This window comes from Alexandromys fortis, unplaced genomic scaffold (assembly GCF_014885135.2).
Source record: "Alexandromys fortis isolate MF-2015 unplaced genomic scaffold, M_Fortis_MF-2015_v1.1 scaffold_257, whole genome shotgun sequence".
Lineage (NCBI taxonomy): Eukaryota > Metazoa > Chordata > Mammalia > Rodentia > Cricetidae > Alexandromys > Alexandromys fortis.
In genome coordinates, this window is record NW_026068134.1 from 860656 (window position 1) to 877101 (window position 16446).

Genomic DNA, 16446 nt, shown 5'->3' on the forward strand with positions numbered 1-16446 from the left:
CCCCCCCAGTGCTGGGATTAAAGGCGTGTGCCACCATCGCCCGGCTGACTCAAAGGATTTTTAAGGAATGTCTTATTTTTCAATAAATAAAATGTGCGCGCGTGTGCGTGTGCACCGTCCCTGTATATTTTCTCTTCAGCTTTCGGCTTGGATGCTCTGTGGTTTGGATGAAAAGTGGTCCCACACAGGCTCACAGGGAGAAGTACTACTGGGTGGTGTGGCTACATTGGAGTAGGCGCGGCCCTGTGGAGGAAGTGGGGTTGGGGGGCGGAGGGTGTGCTTTGAAGTCTCAGAAGCTCAAGCCAGGCCTAGTGAGTCTCAATTTCTATTAATCCACATTCTATCACGTGGCTCTTTACCTCTACTCCATTCTGTATATCCAACTCTCCATGTTTAGCTGGTGAAATCCACCTCTTCTTCGGAGAGTTCCAATCTCTGCCCGGAAGTACCACCTAACCTCTCCTGCCTAGCTATTTGGCCAGTCAGCTCTTTATTAAACTAAGCAAGGTTAAACAGGGACAGTTTTTACAGTTTGCTCAAATATCCCACAACACATCAGAGAAAGAAAATTTTTTTCTCTAGCTGTTAAACTGCTTTGAAGAGAGCCTTCCACGTTTTTGGAAAGCCCTTGAGTCTTCTGGGAAAACAGCTTAGTTGGTAGGTGCTTGCCTAGAAATTCCCTGAACCATTGCCCAATGAGTGGGTCCCAGTTAGCTCCTTTTTCTCCCAGCTCCTCCTGCACGTGTTCAAATCCTGCCAGTGGTTTGAGGACCTGAGGCAGCACTTACCAATTTCCAAAACTGTAGCCGACCGTCTCCACAGAAGACTCACGGTGACAACAGCAAGGGTTCCAAGTGTGAGCCGTGCTTCAGAGTTCGGTTATTTGAATGTGTGTTCTCTTGCAAGTGACATTGTTTCTTGGTAACCAAGTAACCCACTTGTACAATGTAGTAATACTCCCTATCCCAAAAGAAGAAATATGCATCTATAGACTTCCTGAACGGGCTTCCAGGACAAGATAACGAAGAAGTGAGCTTTACTGAACTTCTCACAAGCAATGTCATGTTGAATGGGTCTCCCCAGCATTTTTTTCATTGTATAAGTGCTTTGATGTGCCCCCCTCACCCTCACCAGAGCTGGAGTTACAAGTGGTTGTTGACTGTGGGGATGGCTCCCCCCCCCCCGAAAATACCTCTTGCCTTCAGAAACTGAGCTTTTCCTGACTTTCCAAACAAGTTAAAATGTGCCTGTGAGCCTGGTGGCGCACGCCTTTAATTCCTGCACTCAGGAGGCAGAGGCAGGCTGATTTCTGTGAGTACGAGAACAGCCGCCTCTACAGAGCTAGTTAAAGGATAGTCAAAGTTACACAAGAAATCGTATCTCAAAAACAGACAAAATGCCTGTGATCAAGCCTGCTTCGGTTTAACTAGTCTTCAAAAAAATAACACAGCTGACTTTGTTATGCATGGGACTTCCATGTAATCAGCTTTTACAACCTAAATACGAAGCTTTAATCTTAAAATTATATCTCCCATGCCCATGACGTGTGTGTGTGTGTGTGTGTGTGTGTGTGTGTGTGAGATCATTTGCTGAAAGGAGCCAATAAAGTTGAAAGAAACTTAAAAACAAGCAAGAATGTACCATAAACACTGGAAGTCCCCGGCTGTAACCTGTTGTTAGAAGTAATCTGGTTTGTGACTCTGAGTGACAGTCTGGGTCAACAGGGACCATAAAGTAACGTCTTCCCTTGTGAGTGTTGAGAAAAAATGATTAAGTGATTCCTCTTCTCTTTCTCATACCAAGTTTTCCATGCTGGTCAATAAAATACCGCACAGCCTTTTTGTTACAGACTGAAGACAGAGAAGTAGAGAATTCAAATTCGGGCTCCTGGTTTAAACTACTCCAGGAGAATCAGTTATTCTCTAATGTGGCATCAAGATAGTGAACACTGATGTGGGTGCTGGGAACTTCACTTGGGTCCTCCAGAGGAGAATCGTGTTCTTAACCACAGTCATCTCTCCAGTGTCCAGGGTCTCCCCATTTTTATCACTTCCCAAGATAAAGAATAACCACCCTTCCTAGTAAACACACTTATGCCTGGGGATCTCAGAGCCCCAGGATGGAGAGTTCCAAATGTGCCTGGAGGGACCTACACTGCCCTTCAGACACTGCTATCTGGGAGGGACCTACACTGCCTTTCAGACATTGCTATCAGATGCGGGCCCCAAAACGTATCCCATAGGAAACTGAAGTTTGAGAGATGAGTGTTGGGCAGAAAGGCTCTGCTCAGTGGCCACAGAATGAGAGAGTTTTGCTAACTCAGCTTTCACACTCCTGGACTTATAGGAGCTGCAGATAAAGGGAGATGGCCTGAGGAGATGGACATTCATGTCTTCTCAGCAAGGCCGGGGGATCTCTTAGGAATTCAACTGTTACTCTTTAATGAGTGTTCTGCCTGCATGTATGTATGTGCACCACACGCATGCATGGTGCCAAAGTCGTCAGAAGAGGGCATGAGATACCCCGGAACTAGAGTAACGGATGGCTGTGGCCACCACGTGGCTGTTTCTCTGTAAGAGCAGCAAACACTCTTCATCACTGAGCCATCTCTCCAGGTCTTTTTTTTTACTGCTGTCATGGCCGTTTTGTCATGGTGACCGGTAGGTGCCATTCGTCTTCCGTGGGAGTTGGCAGGGAAAAACCAGGCAAGTCTAGTCTGGGCTAACCTGCATTGTAACATAAGAGGTCATTTCTCAAATGGTCAACATGTCTACATACACAGCCAAGTAGAATCTGACCCAACCCAAAGGTTAACACAAAACAAAACAACAGATGCAGTGTGAAGGAAGACATATCAAGCATTTTCAGCAACTTCATCAGCATCAGACACCCACAGGTTCAAGTACAGCGACTGTTTCTGGCAGTGACGCCCTTCACCCATGGTAGCAACTGTTACCATAATGTGGCAAAGGTATTATCTACAGAGTTGGAAGCTGCTAATATTACCTAGATATGTAACACCACCCCCAATTAACAATGTTTAAGTCAACTAAAAGGTAGTGCTTATTTAGGGCTCTTTCTTCAGTGATTCTGTATAGTTAGTTTTGCCAATGTGAAGAAGAAACCCCAATCAAGAACTGCCTCCAACAGAGTGGCTTATGGGCAAGTTGCTTTCGGCCATGGTGTTTGTAACAGAGAACCAACTAGGACAGACACCAAGGAAAAGCAAACTATGGTGGCAAGATTCTGCTCTGAGAGACTGTCCAGCACTCGGGCTGACTCTAGGGCTCTTCCAGGTCATCTCACGAGACAAGATTTACCCTTGGTAACAATCTCAATCTCTTTAAAAACTAGAAAAGGAAACACAGGTTCTTGTTCTCTACAGATAAGTGTGTTTCCTGTTGAGGTTAGACAATTCAGCCTCTGTTCTTACCCAGAGTGCTGAGGTGCATCCCACTTACCCCCAAATTTGGGAAAACAGAGTCCCCTCTTCTTCCCACACTGCTGGCGATGAGATGCTGACAGGGACTTTCTCCTCATGATAAGCACCTCCACATCCCACCCGGACTCGTCACCTGGCGAGTTCACAGACTGGTTCCACAAACACTTTTAAATGTGCAATTCTTTAATCTTAAAAAATATACACAGGAGAAGCCATATGTTTTACATAGGAATACACACATTAACAAAGCATTTCTTATAGTTTTCCAAACTCTATTGTATCAGTCCAAAATTTATAAATTAAATATATCAGATTTTTAAAGTTAAAACGAGATCCCTGAAACTACTGGATATGTTAACTTTTCCCCCCCGAAAATCAAATGAGCAGAGAGTATCAGTATGATTTAAGTAAGGTTTATTGTTACCTTTATTGCCTATAATCTAGAAGATGCAATTTTATTGTGCCTTTGCAAACAGGATACATCTCTTAAAAAACTGATCAAAAATTTCCATACATATAGCTCTATATGATAGATTACAGTGCAACACTATTCATAATTATAGAAACACTATAGAACCCAGGAGCACGGGGTAAGCCAAAGAAATACAATCCTGAGCCATCTGAGCAAGATGATCTGATGAGTTCTTAGTGTGGGTTAGAAAACACGGTGACGTACATGCGCGCTGCGGTCATGAATGGAACAGGGCCAGCAGCGGTTGCTTGCTGGCTTTCGGGGTGATGGGGAATTTCCACACATGCACACTCATTCGCACTCCTGTGTCCTTCTGCTTCCCCCCCATCCCAGGACATTCGCTCCAGCCCCTTCCCAAAAGAAATGTCCAGGCACTAAATCCTACAGAAGCCCACATCTGCCTGGCCGGAGCGGCTTGAGTCGGCTACTAGAAAGTGTAGGTATCCACCCATACCATGGAGCGAAGCACGTGCTAAGTCTAGCTGCTTTTTCCTCTTTGGAAATAAATGAAGCATATGCCTGCTACAGCTTAAAAATGCCTTAAAAAATTTTCTCTTGCTACATCTTGAAGTAAAATCAACAGCGGAAATTTCGCCCTAAAACTAACTGCCTCGTCTGCTACTATTTAAAATACATTTGCCACTCTGTTTTTGGTATCAACTCAATTGTAATTCAGAATGGAAAGTTAATGAAGCTTGTACCTGCTTATGGTGAACACTGCAGTACCACATATCACCTGTCAGCTGCAGGCTTATGAAACACCAAGCTTTGTATGTGATCCTTGCTACATATTCCCTCTCTGTGTTCCCCAAGACCACAGTATTCTATTGTAAGATAATGTACAGACAGTTCAATGGTGAAAAGTATTTGGTTTGTCTTCACCGTACACATCCTAGAGATGAACTGAACAAGCCACATCTCCATACCTTCCCTGAAGATAACCTGAGTCGGAGGACTAAAGAGACGGACAGCATCGTTGTCAGTCTACTTACTGAGAGGTTGGGCTGGGAAACCAGAGGGCTTGTGTGGTCTGCCAGCAGCTAGAATTGTGCAGATAATCCAAGAGCTCTTGGCTTTTGACACTGTCCTAATGGCGGCATCACTGAGGTGGAAACAATAGACAGCATAAAAATAAGGAATCTGAGCTGCACAGTCTGTGGGAACAGCTACCTGGAGAGGACGATGGGGATCCCCATCCCCACATGATTTGGTGTGGGTTTAATGTCTCCCTACACATTAGCTGCTGTGGAAAAAGTAAAACGAAAAATTTACTACCTTACTTATTTTCAATTAAATGCTCACACACTCACAAAACACATACTCTCTGAATATGAGGTGACTCTTTTTCTTCAATTTTTTAAAAATAAAGAGGCACCAATACCCGTTCATTTATGTATTAAAAGTCTCTATAATCATCACTGAACAGAAATGGCATCTGTGATGATCACACAAGAAAGAAGAGGAAGCGACAACTTCAGCCACTGCGGAGAAGCTCTGGCTACACCAGAATCTAAACATTTGCTAGTACGGTTTTATTGGTTCAGCAGAGTCCCATGGCGGCCTTGGTCCACTACTGGGAAAGGAAATGGCTCTTAAAGAAGCTACGGCTGTTTCCAATGCCTGTTAGCCATGTGACTGGCGATCGTGGCCTCTAGCATAACCTTCTCTAGTAAGAGGCTGAAAGAGACAGATGGCAGGCATCCTCCTGCATGCCAGCATGAGCATGGCCTCCACCACTGTGAAGGAGGTTCTAGAGTAGAAAGGTCCTAATGTTGTACTTCAGCATCTTTGGTCAAGGTCTGGCTTCTTCAAATCCACCTCTGCTGCAGTCAGCCTCTCACAGATTAAAAGTTCACTCAGGTAAATAAGAGCCTAGAACCTAATTTTCATGGTAAAACGTCAGATCAAGTTTCTATTCTTGGCCCTTGACCACTGGGGCTATAAGACCTTACTGAGGAAGCTGTAAGACCAAACACTTGCTAAACTCATTCTTTAATTTAAAGTTTTATGAGCTTCACAAGAAACTGCCAATGTGACTCACAGCACCAGGAGGACCAGGCAGAGCCTCTGTCCTTAAAATGGCCTGAGCCAACTATCTGAAGGGTCTTGCTTCCAAAAAGGATTTGCCACCAGCCTCAAGAACACGTCTGTATCACACAAACTTTATGTGAAGTCTAAATGTCATATAGATGTTTGAAGTTAGAAGGTAAGAATAAGTTATGGGAAAAAACCCTAAAAACTAAATTTGGCTTAGGAATAACATTTATTTAAAAAAAAAAAAAAAGCCTGACATTCTAGAATTTAATTCAAAGGAAAACTTATCTATAGTAAACGAGTTTACACCCTCAACAGGATACTGCCTGGCACTCTGCCTTTTCTCCTGCAGTTCAGAGGCATCTCTGCTCCTCTTTCACTGCTTCATGGGATATGGGGACTTTATAGAGCATCCCACAATGAAGTGGAAGTCATGTGAACCAGGCTGAGTTTGAACAGAGCATGCACTCTGAGCTGGGCCAATCATGATCCCGGCTAACCAAAACAGCACACAGGAGCCATCACAATGAAACTGACCACATAGTCATTCCACGGGGCTTTTCTGAGTATTATTCTTTCCCTTCACAAGCAAATGCCAGCTCTCCCAGGTAAACATTTCAGCAAACCAGCCAGGCTAGTACACCACTGTAAATGCCAGCAATTTCTAATTAACTTAGCACCAAAGCTGTTATCCCCGTTCCCTTAAACCGAGTCCATCTGTAGTTTAAAATAGGAAGAGTCACGTTTCTCTTTGCTTCTGTGTTTACAACTTCCTCATTTTCTCATGAAAGTACTCCTATGTTGATGTTCAGATCTATGTCAGATGAAACAAAGTTGTGGACTATTTGGTGACTTTCACACAGCACTCTTCTCAAGGTGAAGTATTTCATGGGTTTAAGTCAGAATTATGTCCACAGAAGTCTTTGCCATGTAGTTCTTCATACAGAGAATTACTCTTATGCAAGGCTCTTTCTGGGAAGTGCATTAAATGAAGACACCTCACAAAAGACATTATCTGTAGCCATTTGATTACTATACAGGTCCACAGTCAACTCAAGGCGCTGCAGGATAGAGGCGTGAACAATATCTAATCCAACACAGAACAATGTGCCCCAGCACAGAAGGTGCTAACGTCTACCCTCGATGACCTGAAGTGATGACTCTGGCAACTGCATTAGAACTGAAACATGCTTTTCCCCTCCACATATACAGTGTTTGATGCTGGTGTACATATTTATAGCCACGTGCACAACACTGTGTGTCTGTGAGAACAACTAATGTGATACCCAGCCAAGACTTGAAGGCAGATTTCAAAGGACAGGGTGCTAAGACCGAGAGAGCATGTATCAACGTAGTAACACCCTTACTTCAGAATTCCATTTATTAAATATACTTTTTAAAAGCACCTCTTGGTAATAAAAGCAAAGAACCAGTAATATCCCTTTCATTCTCACATCTGCCGGCTAAATTCATGATGGGATTTTAAATAGGAAGCCTGCTGGGGCTACAGACAGAACTCAAATGCAAGCGTGCTGACTTTGAAGCAAGAGCTAGAGCAGAGAAAAACATCAAAAAGCAACACAAATCTGGAATTTATCACAGCTTTCTTCCTTAAGCTAAAAAGAAAGATGAAACAAAAAAGCAAATTCGTTGTATAACCACAATTCACTTTGTCAAACTCCTATAAAGAATTTTCATTTAATTATGTATATATAACAAGAAAAAAAGTTCTTCCACAAACACGCTCAAGCTTACAATTATCAAGAAAATGACAGAAGTAAAAGCAGGAATATTAAACACAAGTCAGGAAGGTCAACTTCTGTTTCTGCTTTTAAGTAACAAAATCACCATATAGTAAGTACAAAACCTGCACTGAATGGCAACTGCTGGTGTGTTTACTTGATCAGAAACGGAGACCAAGAGTGATAAAAGCCCTATGGAACACCATCTGGAGCATGCCCTCGTGCACACTAGCGTGTCAGTAGCTTCTGGAGCACAGCTTATAAACCCGGCAGTCCTTGGATAGCTGCAGTCAATGGATCGCTCGTCTCGAATGTACCCATAATTCAGTTTCACTTACAAATTGCAAACAAACTCATTTCTTCAGAAAAATATCTGCTTGGCATCTCCTGGACTTTGTTCCATTGGGCAATATGGACATTTTAATCTAAACATAAGAGAGAAAAGAATGAGTCAAGGAACAAGGTCAGCACCGAGCACTTAGGAACCACACATGCAGAAGAAGCACAGCTTACGTGTTTATTTTGCCTGGAGGATTAATTATGCCCCCTTAATGTAACTGCCAGCCACGCTTTGAAGAGTCACGGAAAATAAACCTCAGTCAGATCTTCACCTGAAAGCCTCTTCAATACTTAGTAACTGGTGAAAATTGTTTTGTAGGTGAAACAAAGACAATTTTCTGAAAACTTATTCCTTAATTTCAGAAGTAAATCTAACCTAAGCCCACCAAGGTTTACACTGCACCTGCCCCTAACTGAATTTCAAATGTGTGAACTGTATAATCTATCTATTCAAGGACAGCAGATACGTTGTGAGCTGCCAAGCCTGCACCAGGAACAGCCCACACAGCCTTCAGTGACAAAGAACACAGCAGGTCACCAGTGTGGTCTGTGTTTCTGTGTGGTCTGGGAAGGGCAGAAACAGTTTTTTTTTTCAAGCAGGAGCCCTCCCAGAAAAGGGTCTGCCCACCATGGCCCAGAAACAACACCAGTGAAGACTTCTGTAACTGCTTAGGCCAGAATACCTTTGAGACTTTTTTTTTTAAGTTGGGCTCATTATCTATAAAAATTACCAATGTCTATTGATGGGGAAGCTCAGCCAATCACATTTGGCTAGGGTGTGGCCACCTGGGGCCAGGGAACAAAAACCTGGTAATACAGGTGCACTTTCTCTCTTTGAGTGGTGTTTTGGACATCGGAACTTTTACCACGGTCGTGTGAGTTTTCCCCATTTCCAATTATTAAATTATATTTGTTATTTTTGAGCTGGTCTGGTTAATTCTAGAGCACTAGTCAAATATGCCTTCAGTCTATGTACTTAGAACCATGATCACAATGGCAGAAATTTATCACATGAGGAGAACACACACTGGCACTGTATTCATCAATAGGAAGCCAACCAAATAATTATATCCCATATTGCAGAGTAGCCTATATTTCTGGGGGATGAAGGCAGGAAGTAGGCTGAAACAATCTCACGTAGCTCAGGATGGCCCCTCCAACTTGCTATGTAGTTGAAGATGATCTTGAACTCTCTAGATCCTCTTGCCTCTGCTACTCAAACGCTGGGACTATAAGCATGTGCAATCACACCATGCTATTCTGGTAACTTTAACAATAACAAATGGCTCTTTTGCAGCATATAAAAAGACTCCAAAATAAAACCCTAACTGAGAAAGGCAAACCACAGAAAGGAAAAGGGTATATTTAGCCCATTACTCTTAAGACCTTAGAGGGAATCAGACTACATTTATAACTCTAATCACCAAACCCTTGAGCAGATTAAACTAACCAAACAAATTAGATGTTAGCCACTTTCGATGAATAGTTAAGAAACTAATTTCTGAATCTAGTTATGGGCTGAGCATGGTGCTGCACTCCTTTAATGCCAACACTTGGGAGGCATAGGCAGACAGATATCTGAATTTGATGTTGGCTTGATCTTATAGATCAGCCAGAGCTATACAAAGAAACCTTATCTCAAAAAACAAACAAATGAAAAACTAAATAAATGCATAATTCATAATTTGTTTATCCTCATTAACATCTTCATGCAAAAAGATATGTATTTAATGCTTAAGAAATCAGACACTTACTTGCTACCATTAAACATTTTATTCAGGGCATCTCTTGATATAATATGACCACAAACCAATTTCATGGGTGGATTGTTATCTGTTGTTTGCTGACGAAGAATGGGGCAGGCAAATATGGAGTGATACCAGCACTTTTTACCAAGGTCCACTTCAATCTGTTAGAAAAAGAAAATGCAGAAAGGCTAGTTAGTTAGTCCCTGAAAGCCATCCACATTACCACCTATTGTGCAGCAAGCCCGTCTGTTTGAAGCGAATCTGTGGAACTGTCTCAAAGAAAGGGAAGCCTTAGGATTCAAGCTGAGGTAAACTAGTCTGCAAAACTACACTACTACTTTATAAACCAGATTCTGAGGTGTTAGGGAATCAAACACAATGCTTCAGAAACTAACACCATTTTTCAGTGGTACCAGGCAGCAAACTCAGAGCCTGGTCCATAAGTGACCAACCACTAAGCCACATCCCTGGACTAAACACCTTGAAAATTTATCAGAATGAGCCGGCGATGGTGGCGCATGCCTTTAATCCCAGCACTCGGGAGGCAGAGGCAGGTGGATCTCTGTGAGTTCGAGACCAGCCTGGTCTACAGAGCTAGTTCCAGGACAGGCTCCAAAGCCACAGAGAAACCCTGTCTCGGGGGAAAAAAAAATGATCAGAATGTAACCACAGGCTTGCGATACCCTGACTGTTCTGCAGACAGCACCAAGTGAGGTGATAAATACAGCGCCACAGCCCTCCAAGGGCAGTCTACATACAGCTGTCCTCTGTGTGAGCCTCGGATCTAAGCTTCCTGTGCAAACTGTGGGAAGCAGTTCAGAGAAAACCTGAAACAGGGAGGTGAGGCAAGTTTTGTCTATCCTTTCCCCCTTTCCTTTTTTATTTTCTTCTGTTGTTGTTGAAGTGGCGGGAAATCCAATGCAGGGCTCTGCACGTGGGCAGGCAGCTTTAAGCCAGCACTTCACCCTACCCCTCGCCCGTCCTTTATGCAAATGCTTTTTTTAATAAGAGTTATTTATTTAAGATTTCGCAAATGCCTTTTTTTTTTTACTTCTTGAGATAGGATATCAGTGAGTTGTCTAAGCGGGCCTTGAACTTGAGATATGAGATACCCCTGTCTCAGCTTCCAAAGTACCTGGAAGTATAAGCTTGTACCACCAGTACCAGCTTAAGCTAAATCTCAACAGGATCTTTTGCGATTTGTATATTAAAACTCATTGCATAGTATCCCTTACGTTTTTGCCACAAACATATCAAATCATATAAAAGCTTGAAGTCATCTAGCAGAGCAGCTGCTTCACAGCAATTTCCACAGTTTCCCTTCCTTCTCACTCTGTTCATTACTGCCAGGTGTGGTGGCACACATCTAATCCCAGCAGAGAAAGGGGATTTGAGTTTGAGTTCCTTGCCAGCCATGGACACAGAGACACACTGACTCAATAAATAAATAAATAAATAAACAAACAAACAAAATTAAAATAGACCTATTAATAAAGTTCTTTAAGGAAAAACTGACAAAGAGTAGGGGATGGAGTTTAGTATTCACAGGGACCTGAGTCCAAACTACCACACTGCAAAATTGGTAGAAGAGACCTATAAACCCAGTACCCAGGAGGATCAGAGGAATCCTAAACTGGACATACAATAGGAGTGGACACACAGTAAGAATATCTTTAAAAAAGAAAAAAGAGGACAAAGTACATCAAAGCCATCGTGAGGAAACATTACCAGCCACTACCTCCTGTTGCTTCCCTAGCCCCAAGTGCACACTTTCAGCTGGGATCCTACTGGTTGCTCTACTTCAGTGTGCAAGTCTCAAAGATGCTCACAGCATGACCATAAACTGCCAGTGCTGGGAGTCTTTTTTTCCTTTGTTCCAGCAGCAGCAGCAGCAGCAGCAGCAGCAGCGTAGAACGCCCGCTGCTTCTGTCCTGACCACATGGAGCATTCGGAGGACACCTGTGCCTTCAATCACAAACCATCTTCAACAAGCTCTTAAAAGTTGATGCAACCAACTGACAGGCTTACAGCTGGAAGGACAAAGCAACTGCAGACAAACCTATGTGCAGGTGTAGCAAAGAAGAAGCCAACACCAAAGGCTTAATCCAGTCCTCCAGGGTCTGGACACAACTGAGTCAGAAATGGTAATTTTAAGTTAGTCTTAGTGTCCTCTGCCAGAGGAAACACATAAAATAAACTCTGCACAGTGTGCCTGCCGCCTCCAGGCCTCAGTAGCCCATAAAAAGAAGGGGCCCTCTTTTTACAGATAAACTGCTGCCCATAAGAGAGCTTACAAGAAAACACAACTCTCCCACTTCTAAGGACTGCGTTCATCAGCTTGCAACTGAAACTTGAAGTCAAAATTTTGGATACACTCCTCCAGTGTCTCCAAAAGATTCTATGCCCTACATATCTATTTTCTTATTTTGGCTTTTGTTGTTGTTGAGACGGGGTCTCAATTATGATGCCCTTGGAATTCATTATGTGGGCCAGACTGGACTCAAACTCAAACATCTGCCTGCCTCTGCGCCTCATGAGTGCTGGGATTAGTGTGATCATTACTCCCTCATGCCTAGTTTAATTTTAATTAGTTAACTGATTTGTTTCCTTCTGAGAGTGGTGCTGGATCCAAAGCTATATTCCCAACCACATTCATCACCCACATTACATGCATTTAAACAAACAAAAACAAACCTGCTGAATGGCTACAATAGTGTTTCCTGATTAAATGGCATGATGACCACTTTTAACTCTTAAAACGCCCATCTTCTAAGGAGGGAAGGGTAAATAAACTGTCAACAGAACTCACAGGTAATTCGTCTTTCTGGTTCCAGACTCCAGTGCACTGTCTCTGCTCAATCACAGCTTTGATGTTAATTAGCGCGGGCAGCGCCACACACCCTGCTGAGAAACTGAGGGCAGAGGAGGAAGATCAGTGCCAACCCCCAAACACAGACCCTGGCAACTCTTTCCTCTAAAAGAAAAATAAACTGATTTTCTCCCTCATCTCCTGCTCCCAGGTCTCAGTTATATTTCCTGTAGTTATTGGAACAAAAAATCCCCTTTACAAACAAGACATAAAACCCTAGGGCTACCATAAGCCTAGCCAGAATGGGAGAAATTGGAAGAAGAAAACAAAACAAAACAAAATTGTCTTATGATTGGATGGTTTAATTTTCATTTAATTCCTCAGCAACTAGAAAAAAAAGAATAACTGGTTCCACCCTATCAAAAGAGGCAGCTCTGGCACTCAGTGCTGAAAGGGAGGGGCCACCATTCTAAACATCAACCCCATCAGCTCAAAGGAGGGAAGAACAAGAACGAGTGCTGGTGTGCCTCCCATCACGGTGGCTCGTGCCTTCACACTTCTGAGACCGTCTCTGTAAGTATGATTCTGTAAGGTCATATGAATTAAACCTTCCAGTTTTCCCTCCAGCGTACAACATAAAAACAAACAAACAACAACAACAAAAAAAACTACAATCACAACACCAAACTCATCAGAAAAGCCTTTACAAATTCATAACCAAACTTTCAACTTAACCTTCATCATTGTGTCAAAAGATACAAACATTTGGCATCACTTGCTTCCTTTAATGTGACAACCTTACTTCATTCACTGGAAAAATAACTATAAAATCCAGAATGTGAATAACTGTGGTTTTGGTTTTGTGGATGACATCACTTAATGTTAGAAATTAAAACATACCAATTAAAATAATAAGCATACTATATTGGCATGTCAGTTGCAAATTATTCCAAGTAAAAACTATAGCAGGCTTTCTTTTGGGCTACCAAGCAGCTCCCAAATCATGACATGGAGACTTGTTAACAGTTATGAATGCTTGCCCTTAGCTCATGTATGGTTGTCCCAATAACTCTTGTAACTCAATGTAACCTGTTTCTATTCATCTACCATTTGCCTCGGGGCTTTCTTACCCTTCTTTCATTCTCCATGTCCTACTTTCACTGCTTCCTCCATGTCTGTGAGCCTCGAGACTGCCTGGCTGGCCCTGTACATCTCCCCCTTTTTCAACCTTGTTCTCTCTTCTCTCTTAAACCTAGATTCCACCTCCTACTAATCCTCTCTGCCTATCACTCTACTGTATAGCTATGGCTGCTCAGCTTTTAATTAGATCAACCAGGTACCTTAGGTAGACAAGGAGAAACAAATGTAACACATCTTTACATAGTTAAACAAATGCAGCACAAACAAATGGAACATGTCTTTACATTGTTAAAGTAATATGCTACAACAAAAACCGTATTTTGTAACAAGACGATTCATAACTCAATATACAGGTACTTTGTCTCAATAATCACCCTGAAGCATGAAACTAAGTGTTTTACATTGTGTCACACAGAATACTAAAAGATGTAGACACAAATGTCAATTTAAACCAAGTATTTACTGCCTACCTAAGGCACTGTGGAGCTCAACAAGCATTTCATAGGCAGTCAGCAGACTAGAAAGGATAGGCCAGTGTCAACGGCCCCACAACACAGACCCTCATCTGTGCAAAGGTAAGCAGTGGAAAAAGGGTTCTGGACTACACTGGCTCCCAGAACACACTTGGAGAGCAGCTGCCTTAAAACTGTGTCACTGCCAACTATGGCAAGCACTGTACCCTTCTGCAGAAAGACAACACAATCTCCTTGTCTACTTGTTTAATCATAAAGGCAACAAGAAAAGATGCCCAATACAGTGCCCATTTCAGAGCAAGCAGGGCCATTACTGCACCTGACACTGAGAGGAGACTCCACAGAGAGCCCCAGGAGGGCACAAGCATCCCGTGTAAAGATGTCACAGATGTCAGCCCACTGATTTGCATCAAGTAGGTGAACATATGGTGAATTCTCAATCCCTTGTCTCAGGTACACGAGGCTTCCCATCAATACCTGAATGTCTAAAAGAAAAAGCATCAGCACAGTGGAGGAATGTACAGTCGTGTCTGAAATAGCACATACTTGTCAACAATCAGCTGGGAAAGTTAAGAACATCTCCAGCCCATGTAGCATATCCTAAAATAATGCAAACATGTTGGTCCCTAATCTTGGTTGCCAAGTCCCTCCCCTAAAACTAAGGACACAGTATGAGAGAGGATGAGAAAAAGGAAGCAGTGGAAATACTGAATTTGGAATTGCTAGTCTTACACTATCACATGTTTGGTGAAGAAGTAGCCAAACTCACCACACTGACATGTGAAAGCAGCACATGGAGTACAGGAGTGTCCAAGGAGCAAGCCACACCTTGGTCTTGCCAGTGTCCTTACAATAAGGAATACCCACTCTGCAATGTCTCTGGCTTCAATGCTGTACTGCTGCTCTAGTGTCAGTGTGCAATGTCTGCATTACAGTTATCCCAACAATTTTATTCGTTAGCAAATGTGTATGGCAGACACAACTGATGGCTACTGGCTCCTTCCAAACATTACAAATCTCTGACTTAAGCTATGCTGGTGGTGCTCCTCTGTATTCCCAGCATTCTGGAGGCTGACCCAGGAGAATCAGTGTGAGACCAGCTAGGACTACTGAGAGACTGTCTCAGTTCCTTGTACTCTCCCTACGCTGTGCAGGCTCCCTCCCCAGAGTGCAAAGGAAAACAGGTCTGATTCCAGACTCACCTTTTTGATGATTTAGAGCAAATGGCTGGAAATTTTTCGCATACTGTAAGGCTTCTCACTGATTTGTAGTTCCACCCATTAACAAGCTAATAAAGTAGAGTCGGTGTAGCTTAAATTCCAAGGAGCTGTTCTGGGCTATGAGCATTTCTCGGTTGGATACTGCCCACCTAAAACAACAGAAAAAGGTTTGAAGACTAATCAAGAGCATGAGCAAGGTGTTTTAAAGCTGGTTGACATCTAGCACGTGAAAAGGGGGTCTGGCCTGCCATCTTGTGGAAAGTTTAGTAACACCAACCATTAGGAGATGTAAACACAAGGGTAAAGTTAGAGAACTGTTACTCCTTTAATGAGGTTTTATCATAAGAATGGCTAGGGAATGCCACAAAATACACTTGGATTTGATGAGAGCCACACTTTGGAGTGTGTGCCTTAGGATTTACACCTAGACTGTTTAGATCCACCCTTCTTCCTATTAGAGCAGCCTATCTGAAAATGAATCAAAACTCTGAAGAGACCCAGGCGATGGTGGCGCACGCCTTTAATCCCAGCACTTGGGAGGTGGAGGCAGAGGCAGGCGGATCTCTGTGAGTTCGAGGCCAACCTGGTCTACAAGAGCTAGTTCCAGGACAGGCTCCAAAGCTACAGAGAAACCCTGTCTCGAAAAAAAAAAAAAAAAAAAAAAAAAAAAGAAAGAGAAAGAAAAAAAGAAAGAAAGAAAGAAAGAAAGAAAGAAAGAAAGAAAGAAAAAGAGATCTTGGGATAAGTCAAGCAAGTCAAAGATGTGTATAATAAAGACTTTAAGATGCCAGAAAATGGAAAGCTCTCCAAGTTTATGGATCTGTATTAATAATATCATGAGAAAGGCCATCCTACCAAAAGCAATCTACAGATTCAATGCAATCACTATCAAAATTATATCACAATTCTTCACAGAAATTGAAAAAATAATCTTCAGTAACATGTGAAAGCTGGCATAAGGTTTTATCCATGGTGACCAATGAATCAAAATTAAAACCCAGACATAATTCTGCACATTTTTGATAAA

General features: G+C 42.6%; 1 protein-coding gene across 1 annotated transcript in view; it reads right to left on the reverse strand.

The window, feature by feature from the left end:
* Nucleotides 1-3839: 3839 nt before the first annotated feature.
* The window catches only part of Rmnd5a (required for meiotic nuclear division 5 homolog A), a 49746-nt gene continuing 37139 nt past the window's right edge, over nucleotides 3840-16446 (reverse strand). Inside the window, 5 exon segments of the mRNA XM_050126411.1 lie at nucleotides 3840-8115; nucleotides 9784-9938; nucleotides 12587-12689; nucleotides 14519-14684; nucleotides 15402-15568. Coding sequence (XP_049982368.1) covers nucleotides 8052-8115; nucleotides 9784-9938; nucleotides 12587-12689; nucleotides 14519-14684; nucleotides 15402-15568 — 655 coding nt within the window. The 3' untranslated portion in view covers nucleotides 3840-8051.